Consider the following 16,685-nt stretch of genomic DNA (forward strand, 5'->3'; position numbering starts at 1 on the left):
CTGATACCAAGATTTTACTGCTAATGACAAATTAATTGAATAGGGGCAATTATATCTATCTAGTGTTCATTATTTCAGAAGTACTGTCTTCTAAACTTTTTTGACCAAAGATCTAGAACAATGTGCTTACGTGCCAATTATATGAAATAGTATTCATCCTTCATCATTTAGTAAAGAAAACATTGCAAAGGCGTTCAGCATTTCTTAGTGTCTTAGGTATTCATTCTTTCCATTGTCCATGCAGGATTTGATATTACTAAGCAAAGGAAGCATAATGCACAAACTTAGTGTATAAATATAATCTCCAAATCCCATCTCCAAAACACATTTGGCCAGATGACACTTTTATTCATTAGTACCAAAGAAACAGTAACTTTTTTTTTCAGGGGTGTAAGAGACTGTGTTGGACTGTGTTTGTTTCGACATTGCTGCTGCACCACGACCACTTCCTGGCCTCAACACTCTGAAGGAGACGAATTGTCCCCAAAGAAACCACCATATCTGCCCGAAGGTAGAAAAACAACATCCTTGGCAGTGCCTACCAAGATGTGCTTGCGCACGAGCCGGGTGGAAAGGAAATCAGGGTGAGGAAGACATGTGGAGGCTGAAGATGCAGCAGGTTGACCCCCCCCCGGCTCAACCACCGTGAACACCTGGGCATGTGCGCATGGAGGAACACAGGGTGGCAAGTACGACAATGAACTCCGTGGAAATGGCCAGACTCTTTGGAGAAATTGTGGAGACTGGGACAATAAAAGGACTGCATACTCCTCTCTCAGAGCTGGGATTTTGACGTTATCTCTCTGCGGAGCTTGGAGCTCAGAGCTTGGAGCAAAGACCCATCACCTCCACCAAGACCGAGCCAACAGGATGCCGCTGAATTCATGGTGGTGGTAACTGATCTTGCTGCATCTCTTCCGTTTGCTTGCTTAGGTATTCAGACTTTTTCTTTCTTCTTCTCTCTGTCCTATCGCTATTACCCCTTGTTATGGAAATAAAGCTTACAAGGTTGTATGGCATCTGAACACATTTGTGTCTTAATCTCGCTGTTGGGATCATATCGAGACCTCCCCCAACATTGGATCGGGACAAGGGGATCATAAAATCTATCTTCTGAACGTAGTATTTATCTCAGTGTTCAATGCCTATACCGTATTTGTCATTATAACAGCAAAAAAATACAAAAATCAGAATTTTGCACTGCAGACTCAAATACTCTCATGAGCCTTGTTTTCATAGTTAGAATGGCAAGGAGCACTTTTGATGTGGGTGCAGAGCAAATTTTCACATTAGCTTAGTCAGGCAAGCTAAAAAATTAAGAATCACAAATGGCGTTGCCCAACCAAAATGTTTTCTAGAAGCCCCGTCATGCCCAACCAAAATGTTTTCCAGAAGCCCCTGGGTATTTCTTCCCTAACTCACTAGGATATGTCTAAAACACCATCCAGTGAACTCCAGAAGTAACTGCAGCATGCGTTTCAAGAAACACTGCATTCTGATGTATGTGTCCCATCTTCTGGATAATCCATGAAAGTGCAGACATGGAGGGGACTGTTCAGGCAGAAGATGAAGCTCCAAAGGAATCATAGGAAGGTTGTTCCAAGACAAGGGATTAATTTTTCCTTATAAAACTGCAGGGTTTTTTTTATTGTGTGCGCTTGTTTAAACTTGCAATGCAATTATTTGATAATGGATGTTACTTCAATGCCAAACAGCTAGTGAGAAAACAATGATAACAGATTTGCAGACCCTCTGCCCCTTTGCTCAGCTTGCTCCTTAACTACTTGATCTTTAAGGACTAGTTGTATCACTGACTGATATGAATAGAAAAAATTCCATACTGACTTCCATGAAGTCTGGCCTAGGGCTTTACTTCCTGTGCTGACTGTCTTTCACTCTATCCTTCTTATTGAGTTCTACCATTTTGATGCAGAATTATGGTTTATCTACTTGTTCATTACCTTTTCATTATTACACCTTCCCTTTATTTATCATTATGTTCTCTTTTGCTTAGAGTCTTATGAAAAAAAACCCATAAGGGAAAAAAAAAATCTGTAACTTGGTTACTTCATAATTTCAAGTAAACCAACCTAAAAGAGAGTATCTTACTGTAGGTCTCCAAGATTTATTTAATATTGTCTGTTTTGACAGGTGATTGAGTGTCATAACAAATTGACTGTCACAGTATAATAGTGTTTTTTCTTCTAGAACTCACACATGGCAAAGAAACTAGTAGACCAACAATAATTTTAAAAAACCCCACCATAATCCGATCCTAACTAGGAAAAAAAACACACTTAAATGATAAGATATTCTCACCAAATGATGGTTTGGAGCAGATTCGTGAGTAGACTGTAGAAAAGTTATATGATATAAAATAACGTTACTGCTCTACCTGGCCCTTAACTTCTACCCATAGAAGTTCAGATTCCTGGGGATCATGTGAAAGATAGATACACATTCAACAATACAAGCAAACTTGTTTTCTTCAGAGTCAACAGAAAAACTCCACAAACTTCAGTGAGAGCTAAATTATGTGTACTTTAGAAAAAATCATGTCCCTAACATAATTTTATGTTTTTGAGCAAATGCTTGTTTGTATAGGCAAATATTTGTTAAATAGAACACAGCCTGAATAAGACACTTCTAAAAGATGATTCTTAAATATTCTGCATTTTCTTTGCTTTTAATAGAGCAATTATTAAGGAAAGAATATATATTTTCAAGAAGCTACATTTTTATCTTTCATTTTTGTCCTGATGTGCTGTTCTTGGATGATGTCTGAGCCTCTACCATCCACTTTCAAAGACATGACCAAAGAGTATCCCATCAGAGTTAAGCTTTATAAAATTGCTTTATTTTTTCCAGTTTTTCCTCACCATAAAACAGACTAGAATATTTTCAGCTGCAAGGGACCTACAATGACCATCAAGTCCAACTGCCTGACCACTTCAGGGCTGACCAAGTTAAATGGCCATTGTCCAAATGCCTCTTAAACACTAACGGGCATGACTATAGCTGTTATGACTATAGTTGTTATGATAACTATTGTGTCTATAATTTTCATGGCAGCAGCTTCATTTATAAGGACTTGGATAACCATCTCTGCTCTATTCTGTTGACCAGCACCACTGTACTTTTATCTAATATTCAGTCATGTGTCTTTATAAGCATTCAGATATGAGCCATCACTAGTTAACGTAGCACTTGATGTGCCTGGTTCAAGCTAAAATAATTGATAGCAACGTTTATGAAGCAGATACAGAGTGAAATGTGAGTACACAGTCTTGTTGCTAGCTTCAGGCATTCACCACATGCCCCTCCTCCTCTAAATATTTATGGTTCTGGTTTTTTTTTCTTGTATCCCAGCTTTTTCTTCTGCTGGACTGTCACATCAGTCTTCTTCAGTCATCAAGTATTTACCTCGAAGTCCACAGTTTTTAAGAGAAAATCTTCTGCTTTAAATATTTGCAATATGCTACTGAATACACAAACTTCACAAGAGCAAGCAAATAAACTCATACTTGAAAAGAATTTAAGTAATTACTTGTATGCACAATTATACCTATGATTGTGGTCTGTTGGGAATATGCTGGCAGTTAAAAAAAGAAGACAGTCTAGAGAGGAGCCAGTTAAAGTGTTGTCCTACTTACACCACTGATAACAGCCAGTCTGTGTTTTGACAGATAATATTAGTTAGGAGTTGTTAAAAGTGTTTGTTTTTTTCTGGTGGGCTATTTTATTTTTGTATCTAGGTCACTACATGTATCTATATGTATGTCACTATCTTCTATCTATGCACTATATGCACACACATTTAAACAGAAAATACAACCTCAGAATAAGGCCCTACTGATTTACTGTTGTCTTCCTATATCTTTCTTGTCCCTGGAAGTAAAACATTCATTGTTTATCGGTATTGGAAGACACTGCAAGGCTATCAACAAAATTCTCTAATCACAATCCTATTAAAGCTTAGTATCGATCAAATTACATAAACTGGTTCAATAAAACAAGGTCATTACATTTCCCTCTTTGGATTTTCCCTTTTATCATGCCTCCAGTAAGCATTACTAAATAAGTGGTATCTTATTAGATGAAATAAAACCTTAAAGATTACCAGTATATTTCTATTACTGATTTTATTACTGAATTATTGTAGCTAACAATTAGAGTTTAGCTGAAATCTATGGGGTGCTAGGGGTTATCAGAGGATTCTTTTTAGCATTGAAGTTCCACACCACAAACAATTCTACTATCTATATCCAGACAGAACAGATTTTCAAAGAGTGCTAATGATAATATTTATTACAGAGAAAAAAAATATTTTTGCAACATCTTGAAGAATTTATACTTAATTAGAACTAGGTGTTTAGATCTCCAGAGAGATTCACTTGAATCACAATACACTCAAAGCTGCTGGAAATAAAAACATTAAATAAAAGTAGATTCGGAAACTGGAGCCATTTCCCCTCCATGGTTCTTATCAAGACAAAAAAGAGTGACTTTTAATTCTTTAGTACTGGATGTTTCCATGTCTGTTGTAAAGATTCATAGTAAAGATACTTTCAGTAAATTTCTGAAGAGCCTACTATAGAAACAGGCAAGTCAACTGTTCTATTGTACATGTAATATTAGAAGGTCTTTCATAAAGTTGTACATTTTTATTAAAACATTTAATCAAATGAAAAGTTATACATGTTTTTGTATGCTAGCTACCATTCACAGAGTTGTTTACGTTGCTGTACAATTTCTTGGAGGAGGATGCTCTCTCAGGTGGACTAGATGACTTTTAAAGGTCCCTTCAAACCCAAACTATTCTACGATTCTATGAAGTAGATTAGTATGTATTTCAGTAACACCCTCTTCCTAGGCCTGGATAGCTAGCCCTGCTTTGCAGGGTGTTTAGACCACTTGAGTTCCAATGGTCCCTCTCAGTATAAATTATTCTATGATCTCTACCAAGTAATAGAATATTTAGACTGCTGTAGTTTTAAAAGGTCCATATTAAATTTAGTTTTTATACCCATGCACAGAAGAATTCACCACATGTAAATTTGGCTATCTAGAAGTTAATCACCCAAGCTAGAGATTAAGGCTCTTTCTGTAGTCACAAGAAAAAAACCAAACCAAACCAGAGCATTTCCAGGTTCACCCTATCCATCTTACAGAATGAACTGCCCTTTCTGAAGGGCCTAATTTTCCCATTTTCTTATAGAGAGATTCTATATGACTTAAGACTGAATGCTTAACTTTTAGACAGCTTTATTAGTCAGAATGAATTGTACTATAAAAGACATCCCATAGGTGCAGATTCTGATCATCAGAACATGAAAAGAGTTATAGCCATGTAAAAAAAAAAAAAAAATCTGCTAACATAAATGGTCAGTGAAATCAGAACTTAGACCTTTACAAAAATCCAGCAACTGACCAGTAAAGGAGATCAAAACACACAAAGGGAAGATTTGGTAAATAAGGAATTGGGTACTTTATGTATTTTTTAAAGCCACAAAAACTATGTACCAATGTCTTTTACCCACTTGAAAACATCAGCATAATGACAGTAATGTCCGTGCTGGTGTGACATTTCCATCACACATGAATTTTCTCCAAAACCAGGGGGGGTTTATTCAAAGACTGAACAAGATCAGTGTATTACTATAATATCAAAGCACTAGTCAATGAATGCAGGTCATGATCTACCATTTTCAATTGCAACAATATTTCACCTACAAAGTTTGTTTTCAAATTGTGATTATCTCAGGCTTTTCAGCCTTGCAACATTTGTCTAAACTCTGTTAGACTGAAGTGTAAAAACCCTTTAGCAACATTTAAAATTTAAAAATGCTGATTTTATGAAATAAGCACAAAACTTCAAAAAAATTGTTGCAATATCATTGACTTATAGTTTCCATATAGTTATTAAAATTATATAAACATTCAAATTTAAAATCAAACTGTTGTATTTGAAAACTTAGTTTGGAATTTATTTTCTCAGAACCATCCACAATATAATTCTGTTATTAGTCCAGATTCAAACAGAAAGTAACTCACTCATCAGAGTGGAAAGATCTTAACACATTTTCATTAATCCTTTAATAATGAGGCCAGTGACATCCAGCTAAATTCCCGGTCCAGGACAAGAGAAAGAGACTGACAACTATCAGAGAAATTGTCCTGACTCTGACAATCATCAGGATCCGTTTCAGCATTTCAGAGCCTTTTAAAGCGCTTGCAAAGTTGCTCTACTTTATCATCTTGCACAGCCACAAGACTGGGCCACATTGTTATCCTGTTTCTGTTAATATAATATTCAAGGGGCGATGGGCACAAACTGAAACACAGAAGGTTCCTCCTGAACATCAGGCAACACTTTTTACTCTAAGGGTGACTGAGCACTGGCACAGGTTGCCCAGAGAGGTTGTGGAGTCTACCCTCAGAGATATTCAAAAGCCATCTGGACACAGTTCTGGGCAGCCTGTTCTTAGTAACCCTGCTGGAGCAGAAGGGTTGGACAAGGTAACATCCAGAGGCCCCTTCCAACTTGAACCATTCTGTGATTCTGTGAATATTAGATTAATTCTAAGTAAATCACTGAGCAAGTACGTTACTAGTGAACAAAATATACATATTTGACTAGAGAGTGATAACCTATGAACATCTTCATATAAATACTACCTCAGCATCTTCCATACCTTGAAACTTATTTTTAAAAGACTAAAAGAAACAATGAAACAACCACAAACCAATCCTAATTAAGCCCTGTTTATCAGAGCACATTTATAATTAAAACTCTTATGATTCTTATGATTCAGTGTAAGTCTTACGATGACAGAAATTGTATTTTTTCAGTGTTTGTTTATAAGGCAACTAATATAGGTGACACTTTCTAGAAAATTTAGCTTAGAGAAAATTATGGTGAAATTTGCTTGAGAAACTTGCAGTTGAGCATTTTCCTCTTCCTACCACTCAAAACAGGAGCTACAGTTTCTAACTACAGTTACTAACCTTTTTAGCAGAACACTTTTTTATGCTATAGTAAAAGACCTAATTTTACTCCACTAAAATAAAAACATACTGTTAAGTATTTAGATCCTATGCTTCCCCATAACAGTAGAGTTGTATTGTATTTAGCAATTATTATTTTTTTGCTGGACTCAAGAGTCATGACCTAAATACAATAAATACCTGTTCTAAGGGAACATGCAGTGCAGACCCAAAAACACTTTCCTTAGAGGCTACCGCTGTCAACAGGCAGCTTTGGAAAGAATAAACAAGACCACTTGTGAACTAGATTCTTAATATCAGAACACCTATTACGCACAGAACACTTCTTAACTGTACTATCACATAATTCTAATAGTTTTAGTAAAAATATTCAGACTGATGTTTCATGCTTTGTGTGAATAATCCCACACAAACTAAAATCTCTCCAAAGACTGAAATAAAGAACAGGAAAGGGTGTTCTGGGTCAACTTCAGAGGTTAACCAAAGGTGCTATGGTATGTAATGTCTTTCACACCAGATTCATCTTGAAAACATTTTGGGGTTTTCATCCTGTCTAAGATGGATTCTTTCCTTGATCCAAGTCATTCCTTGATCATTCAAGACCTTCTTCTGATGAATGATATACCTTTACTCATGGTAATGTATATTCATTTTTACCTCCATCAACATTATTTTTGGCTTAAACCATTTCTTTCATCTTTACCTAGTTGCTCTATCTTCCTGCCACTCCAAGAAAATTTAAGAAATCACTCATATTCCCTCTCAACTTAGTTTTCCCCAGAAGTAAGAAAACGTCTATTAGTCTTTTCATGCAGAAGATGTTATTGTCCCTGTGCTCTAGCAGTCTTTTGCTGAATCTCTTCCAGCTTAAGGTTGGCTCTCAATCACTACTGAGACAAAACCCAGACAATAAGTTTCAAACCACTCCTTGGTTTCACTGAATTAATACTTATCTACTCCTAATAGAAATATCTTACATAATACATTTCAGAACGATATTTCCCTTTTTTACACCCACCTCCCATTGGCTGCCTACAACAATTGTGTGACATATATTTTCCCTCTCTACTACTGCTATCTAAAAGGTCAGAACATAAACTTTGTTATTAACTGCTAGATATAGGGCCCTCATCTTTGTACCATGCAGTATCATCGCACCTCTTTTACTCTTGTTCTTCTGTACTATCATACTCATTCCCTTAGCTGACTTTGCAACTCAATTTTGTCATCTAGAATGTCCATTAGCATGCTCCTCCCTCTTGTGCTCAAATTAACAAAAATTGATCCCAAAATACATTGCTAATCAACTACTACTAGCCTTCTTCCATCCTGTCAATGCCTACTGTAAGTGAAAATTTTCCTCTCGCTATTACTTACCTAATCATCTTACCTTTTCTTACCCACCTCACATCTACTAGTAATTTCAGTGAGACCACTTCAAACCATACCTGTTTTAGGTATATCATAGTTCCCTAGTCTAACAATTCTGGTACCAGAGAGTGATGTTGAGCTATTCTGTATAATTTTGGTAAACCCTTGACAGATTTTTAACTTTTATTATTAGTTTTTCCTCCAAAATAAGCTTTAAAGTCTTCTCTATTTAGTCATTTAGTCTAACTGGTCAGTAATCGCCTGCTCACTTTTTCCCTCCTTCCTTAAACATAGCTCTTCAGTTAAACTTAGATGTTCATAAAATTAAGACCGCTAATCTAATGGAAATAAAAATTACTTCAGTGATAGCAATTAGCAAGACAACTATATTTCTGTAACTCAAATTTGAAAGATGTAGTTAACTATATACATTGTTCTGCTGCAGTATAGATCAGTATAAAAACTTAGAGCCATGTACAGTCATACTTCATATTTTGGATACAGCATTAACAGCTGTAGCTGTAACAGCATTACCTAATATCTCAGGCTTCATATTTAATGTTAGTAATTATTTGCTATTTCCAGTCAGACAAGACTTGTCAAGGTCTCATTCATTACCCCAGTTTTCATGCAGGTTCTTTTTGTTCAGATTCTATTTATGAAAAGTGCAATGATTTTTCCAGATCATATTTTTAACTGTTTAAGACAATAAACAAAAAGTGTCCTAATAAAAATGCTTCAGAATGTAACTGTGTCAATACACACTTTCTACATGCAAAGCACTATGTAAATGCTAAGAAATAATTGAATTTTGAAAACGACTCAAAAAATCAAGAGCTAAAAGAAATATATTGTGATAAAGCAAGACTCATTAGATGTCACATTATAACAATAATAATTATCATATCGTTACTGTTCATGTATGTATTCTTCTCTTAAATCAAGTGAACACAGAATTCTTCCTCTCCACAATAAAAGCATTGGGTAGTATTTTGTCATAGGGCTATGTCAGGCAGCTAGCAATGCAAGCTTGCCGTTCATAAAACTGTAAACAAAAAAGAAAATTATAAAAATACTATGTAGAATATCTCATATCCACAAAGGAAGCTAAATAGTATAGCAGTCATATGGAAGTTATTTTCTTGGAAGACTGTATTACTAGGCCAGTGTTCTGTACTTATAGAAAGATTTCTACAGAATTGAATTACTTACATGAAGATCTAGACAACCTAATTGATGGGAAAAAAATCTGGTTCTGCTTTTAAAGTGTAAGCAGTATGTCACACTGTTTCTCATACAGGAACCCTACATCTCTACTTAGATACATTGATGAATGCTACCTGAAATATGCATTCTTAATGGTACGTGGTAGCGTGAAGTGTTCAACTGACAAATCAATTACTTTTAGGGGGTGTACAGCTATCATTCAAAAAACACACAACACCAACATTATTAGAAGAAATAAAGATTAAAAATCATATAATGATTCAGTTCCTTAGAATTTGCTTCTTTTAGGCTCTATATCACATTTATGCTGAACACTATTTTCCTTAGCTCATCTCCTGCATTTTAGCAGGAGTTTTATTTATGTGAGACACAGAAATATTAAGGCTTAGACACCTGCTAGTGCTCAACAGAAATACCTCACTATGGGTTGAGTGGAGAGTGCCTCTGTAATAGGTGGCACACCAAATGGGGGTTCACAGATGCAGAACCTCCTCTCTTCTTCAGATTGCTAGTAATAAATCTTTGAATAAAGGGTCTACGCTGTCTTCCACTTATTCTTTTACACTCTTCTATGAAGAGACACCAGTGGAAAAGAAGCTTAACTACCCACAAATTAGAGAAAAAACAAAAAAAAACCCACTTGATTTTACTGTATATCAAGATCATTGCTACTCCTTTTTGTTTGACTCAAGCCAAGTGTAGTCACTCTTACTGCCTGGAGCCAATGCTGAAGTTGCTAATGCTAACCTTCAAATGACAACAGTCTCTCTCTCATCTTCAGCCCTACCTCAAGATCTTCCAATAACCTGCTGGGGTCAGCCCTTAAGCAACTGCTTCTGTTCCCTACTCCAGTGGGTGCCTTTTTCTTTTTATATCTTTAAGAACTTTCTCATTTCATTCATCCTTACCACATCCTTATTCCAATCACACAGCTGAATTGGTTTTCCTTCCTCTCTAACCACTGTTGAATAGGTATACAACTTTGCCCAGGCAAGTATGCCCAGGCCCTCACAACAACAAGCAAATTCTCTACTAAGTGACAGTTGGGAGATACAAAGAAAATAACATGGAGAAAAAGTGCGTTTTGCATCATGGTATATTTCAAACCTCTGGCCAGATATACAGATGCAACTAAGATGTTTCGTTGCTTTTATTCTAGTATATTGAAAAATAATGTTATATTGATATATAATACTGAAATATAATATCAAATTACTGAAGTAATTAATTTTGCAGTTCCTAAAAAAGACCAAGGTGATTTTAGATAATGAAATGTATATAATTATTTAAAAATAAAATAATAAAAATATTAAGATATCAGTTGTTTTTGTGGTTTTGTGTACTACCTTATTTAATCTACATAAGCTAGTTTTGTTCTAATGCTAGTTAGAAAATCTTATCTGGAATAGAGTCTGTAGGAAACATCCTCATTCTTTTTTCTTTGTTTCCACCATTAGATCTTTAATTTAAATGATCCCTCATCTGTTGTAAATGCTAGAGCAACAGCCAAAAGAACCAGTAGCTACAGGCCTTCATCCTGCTCTCCTTGAAGTCAACAGCATTACTCCTACTCTTAACTTTGAAGAGAAGACAGGTCCCAAAGAGGTCAAACCAGGTACTATTAAATTGATAGGACTTCTGCAGCCAACCTCAAAGGGAGCAGAATTTGGGCCTCAAGGAATAAATACCGATTAGGACTAAAGTAAGTGGCATTATGTAGAAAATTGGTGAACCTAAAAAGAAAATCTTTATAAACTACATACCTGAGGCAGTGCTGAGTTAAGCTGTCGCTGGAGGGAGTCTCTGTCGTAGATGACATCCTGTAGGCGTTGCTGCGCAAGTGACAAGCTTTCCTGTGTCTCCCGAAGAGTATCAAGGAGACGGTCCCTTTCATCCAGCATGTTCACCATCAGCTGCTCAAAGTGAGAATCCGAGTCCGAGCCACTGCTTTGGGACCCCCGTTGACTCATCGGGGTGTCCTCGTTTATCGTTGGCATCACTTCACACATCATGTCTTTAAAAAAACACAAATCAAGGAAAAGCTCTTCAGCAGAAAAACACTTGAGGGGATTTCATAAGAGGAATTAACTCTGTCACATGGACACAGTTAGTAGATTATTGCATTGTTCCCTCTTTCAACTTTGTGCTTTCAATGTTAATCAGATGATCGATAGACAGGGATTAAATACAGTGACTAATTCCACACAGCAAAGACTTTGAATGTGCATCCGAAACTGAGAGAAGAATGACTGGAAGGAGATGGAGGGTAACAGAATATTTTAAATTAATCGTTTCGCAAATAATGCTGTCTTAAAATGACAGAAAATACTTCCTCTGCAATTGTAGTCTCCTTAATTGTTGATTTTCTCCCCTCTCTTACTTAATGTCATTGTTGAATTGTTGGTATTGATGCCAACAGCTGCCATTAATTGCCAGATTTTTTCCTGCTCTAGGCATTTCTGCAGTACAGCTCAGGCTAACCATTGATCCAGTATCATGCTGCCTTAACAATGCCAGGTTAATCTATTTTCCTATCTAGTTATTCCCACCCTTGGGAAATTCTTCTCTAGTGAGCTTGTTCAGTAAGAGGTCAAGAACTAGAAACTCTCTGCTAATTACCAACCCTGTGATATCTTGTGCAAACTGCATTACCAGGGACAGAATCACTGTTGTTTCCCAAAAACAGTCCTGAGCAAATAATATCACCTAGTCCCAATCTTTCATTATAAAGCTTCTTAGGTAAATCTCAAACCCTCAACTTGTGTATGGGGAGAACCATATGCTACGAGATACTGGGTTCAGCAGATGGAAAAGAAAAAACCAAATGAAAGATATGACAGGTCTCAGAGATCAGTTTTTTTTTAAAAAATAAGAAGACTGTGTTAACAATAGATGATACCTACCCAGTGACAGCCACCCAAAGAATAGAAATTGTTTTTCTAGTATTAGTGAAGTAGTACAGCAGAAGGAACTTTATACATAGTTAAGGGTCAATTTCTGGAAATTCTCTTATTGTAGTAACTATTGGAAGCCTTTTATCTCAGCAAGTGGGATCAAGGTGCTTTTGGTTCATCTATTGGAAGTTAAAATATTTTACTTAGGAGTACTGTGGACCTTCTAGACATGAACTTTGTCTACAATACATGTGACTGACACACTTCCACTATTAAGTGTGCCATCATCTAACATTCCCATCATTTCAGTCAATACTATGACGGATTAACTCTACATATTCTTAAATCTGATCTGCTTTCCACAGTGGGAAAATGGAACTTGTGAAAGCGGAATTTACAAAAAAATGGAAGATCTAGCTGTTGCAGAATATAACTTAAAGACAGGTCATACACCAGGGAACAGAGGAGCTAAGACACCTGTATTTAATTCATTAAAACCATCTCCTCCTACTATCACTAAGTCACAAGCAATCCTTGTGCTAACTCTGCTTGCTGCTAAGATTTACTGGGAAAATTACAGAGCTTTGCTAATGTTAGCTGGCCTTGATCATATTCTGAATGCTCATTCAGAATTTAGTATTCTTAATTTTCATTTTTTTGGCAGATGTGATAACTAGTAAAGTTGGCACCAAACACTGGTATTTCAGCATGAATTATCAGCTACTACTGCGTAGCTTTCACAGGCAATAGCTTCACTACTGAAGTTTCAGGTAGTGTTTGATCCTGTTTTTAAAGTGTCTGGACTTGAGGCAATGTCAAGTTTGCTTGTGGCTATTATCCACTTAGTAATTAATTAGGTGCAAGAGAAGCAGTTAATAGCTTGAAGTGATAGATACTGAAAAGTTCCTCACATCTCCGATATATTTAGGTCAGGTGTATTTACTCAAGATTATCTGATTTGATGCTGCATATCTCCATTACTCATGAGGTTCAAAACTTTCTATTCCAGAAACCTTTGCCTCTCCTGAACTACAGGCTCCACTAGGAAGCACCCAATGGCTTTTCAAATTGAAATGACATTAATACATCAGTGCCTCCATCGCCATAAAAAAACTTCAAGTTTAAAAACATTTGCACCATTATCAACCAAACTTCATGGTACCTACCGCTTCCTCTTCTGAGTATGGACAGTGTGTACTGTGAGGCACCACAGATGGGGAGTGACTAAACTCTGCAGCTGCACCAGCAGAAGGACAGTTTGAATAAATGAGTACTCATCCTCCTACACTTCAACTTCCCTGCAGAGTCTGAACAGCTTTCAGGGAGTTCTTGCTGATGTAACCACTTTGTCCACTGACCACAGATACCTTGAGATGTGGAACTACCAGCAGGGGGGGAGACATTGTCTTACCTCCACAATCCTCTCACTTGTGGGAGTACATTTCACTCAGCAAGTGGACATCACTCTGGAGTGTCTCCACCCAGGCCCCACCTGTGGCTAACCAGCTTGGGATGGTCAAGTTCACTGTGAGCTAAGGGTCAACTCAAACATCCAAGGCCATCTGCCACTTGCTCAGTTTAATCACACCTTTTCAGTATGCAGCAGGTGGGCCAGAGACCAAAGTCTCTGCATGCTTATTCTTCAAGACCAAAGAAAACAATTCAGATGATTGTCACTGAACCTCTCCTGCCTCATGATCATGGGGCACGCTTCCTGCCCCAGGGGATTCTCAGCAGTGAACATACATCATTCAAGAAATTATCTCCAATGTCCTGCACACGCAGATCAAGTTTATGATCTGAACAGCACAGCATACACTACCACTGCTCACAGGCACTGGCAGAGAGTGGTGCAATTTTTCACACACGATGCTGTGTGTGTGGGGGAACAGGCAGGGAAACCTCTGGGCCGACAGCTGTTCCTACCTTAGCACCCTGTATTCAAACTAGATAGAAAATGTCCTCCTATAGTCATTACGGGGATGTGGCAAGCCATATATATAAGTGGTTGTGGGGCTGCATGGAATCCATGGCACTATTACCACGTCTTCTCCCCCTAAGCTGCTGCATTCAGGGAGGGGAGTGGACCATGCACTGTGCTTACTTTGAAAGCCTGGGCTGCGTTATCCTGACATGGCACAAGTAACAAACTTGGTCTATGAGTAAGACCGCAGAGAAGGCAGGGAACGGGTGGGCAGTTTCTGATGTAGGCAGTTGCTATTTGGAAGTTTTCTCCCACAGCTCACAGCCCCGGGAGAATCTTTAAAAGGTCTGGCAGTTCCTGCAGTCAGACTGGTGAGGTACCTTGCTTTCTGGCAGTTTGGAGATCAGTGCCATTATTCCATTGGAACCACATGCATCCTTTCACTTTCCCTACCCTCAGTTTGGAGCCAGATAGAGAAAAGCAGTATGCTAACCTGGGCCAGATCAGAAATGCTGGTAGGGCGTGCCATAAAGGGATGCATTGATTCTTGCAACAGTGAGGAGCAGGGGAAAAGGGAATCCTGGGACATGTCCTCACATGGAACTTCTGTGGGAGCCAGCAACGAGGACCCCACAACAACTCTGAAGGGAACCTGACTTCTCAGGGTGTTCCTGGGTCATTAACCCAGAAAAAAGGAACAAAATTTTGAACAACTGCAGGCTTATTGTGGGGCTCCCAAAGAAAGATTTCTTACAGCTCTTCATGAAAGACATGTATGCCATGTTGTTCTGATTTACTACAATTTGTCTCTTCTTGCCTTTAGAAAATAATTCTTTTTCTTTTTTTCTTTTTTTTTAAACTTTATCTGGCATTTATCACTCTTATACCTGCCAGCAGATAGATGCTTTCGATGTCCTGAGGCTGCCACCATTTAACACTGTTCCCAAGAAATGCTGGCCTTCTTCCCCACTTCCCCAGGACCTTATTGCACACTTTATGAATTGTCTGCTTGATAGCAGGAAGGAATCAAAATATTGAGAATATCTGAAGAATTTTAAAAAGAAAGGATAAAAAGGAAAAAAGAAAAGGGAGGTTCATCAAGAGGGGCTGTAACAAAAGCTGGGACAGATAAAGCAGAGAAAGGACCACCAAAACCAACAAAAGTAGAGGAAGAGTGTCAGCAAACAGATCGATCACAGTTTAGTAGTAGATTGGCAGCTGAGGACAAATAGCAGGGCACATATGCATTTGTATCTTTATATAGGAAGTGAATCACGTCAGGGAGTTACAAGATTTCTTGAAGTTTCCAGAGCCTTCTGATGGTGTGCATGTATTAGACAACCCTTGGTTAACCACATGATGATGTGGTTCACACATAGGGTCAGGACATTAGATTTAAGAGTCAGCTTCCAGTTTAATTACAGCTGGAAGGAATTTAGTTTGCACACACCAAAAGCACACAGTGAACCAAGCCAACACAATGCAGATGGAAACATCTGAAGGATTCACATAAAACAAAAATAGTATTGCTATGAACAGCTAGGTCTGATTGCTAATGTGGTCATACCCTGAGTAATTTTATTTTTAAATTTCCGATGGGGAAAGAAAGCAACTTCTGATTTTCCTTCTATGTAACTTTGAATTTTAAACCTAATTTTGGTGATTAAAAAATGCCAAAATCACAACAATTTTTACTGTGGTTTCATAACATAATCAACTGAAACATTTCATACACTGAAATCAGAAGGAATTACTGTAACTACCTATTCTTGCCCCATTAATTGAAGACCATAAATCTGTGTTAAACTGAAGTATATTTTATACAGGAAGGATTTCAATAATTAGACACTGAAAGTGATCTTTCTAGTAAAATAACTAGAATTAATCATTCTTTCTGTGAAAAATATATGCCTTTTTCAATTGTATTTATAGGGGAGACACAGTCACATGCAATGCTGCAGTTTTTAAAGGCTCAGAATAAGCCTATTGGCAGGCCCACTTCTATTACATTTTAGACCTACCATGCCACATGTGTTTCTGTGGCTGATCTGTGAGTTCTGCAAGTTACAGAACTTCTGAGACATCTCAGATACATTTCACTATACATGTATAAATCAATTTTCATATAGACAGGTCAGATGCATCCTGGACTTACTGGCTATATATACAGTTCAGGAATAACAGATCCATGCATATGTGGCAGGTGTTTGTCTCAAGTACACAGTTCCTACTAATTCCTGTAGATATCAATTCCACTCAGA

At 37.4% G+C, this 16,685-nt stretch overlaps 1 protein-coding gene across 10 annotated transcripts in view; it reads right to left on the minus strand.

Annotated features, from left to right (window-relative positions):
- The window catches only part of PPFIA2 (PTPRF interacting protein alpha 2), a 359,571-nt gene that overhangs the window by 337,319 nt on the left and 5,567 nt on the right, over positions 1-16,685 (minus strand). For all 10 annotated transcript variants that reach the window (XM_074870681.1, XM_074870680.1, XM_074870675.1 and 7 more), the window contains exon 2: positions 11,370-11,620. In XM_074870681.1, coding sequence (XP_074726782.1) covers positions 11,370-11,618 — 249 coding nt within the window. In that variant the 5' untranslated portion in view covers positions 11,619-11,620. The remainder of the gene's footprint in view (positions 1-11,369; positions 11,621-16,685) is intronic.

This window comes from Strix uralensis, chromosome 5 (genome assembly GCF_047716275.1).
Source record: "Strix uralensis isolate ZFMK-TIS-50842 chromosome 5, bStrUra1, whole genome shotgun sequence".
NCBI classification, from domain to species: domain Eukaryota; kingdom Metazoa; phylum Chordata; class Aves; order Strigiformes; family Strigidae; genus Strix; species Strix uralensis.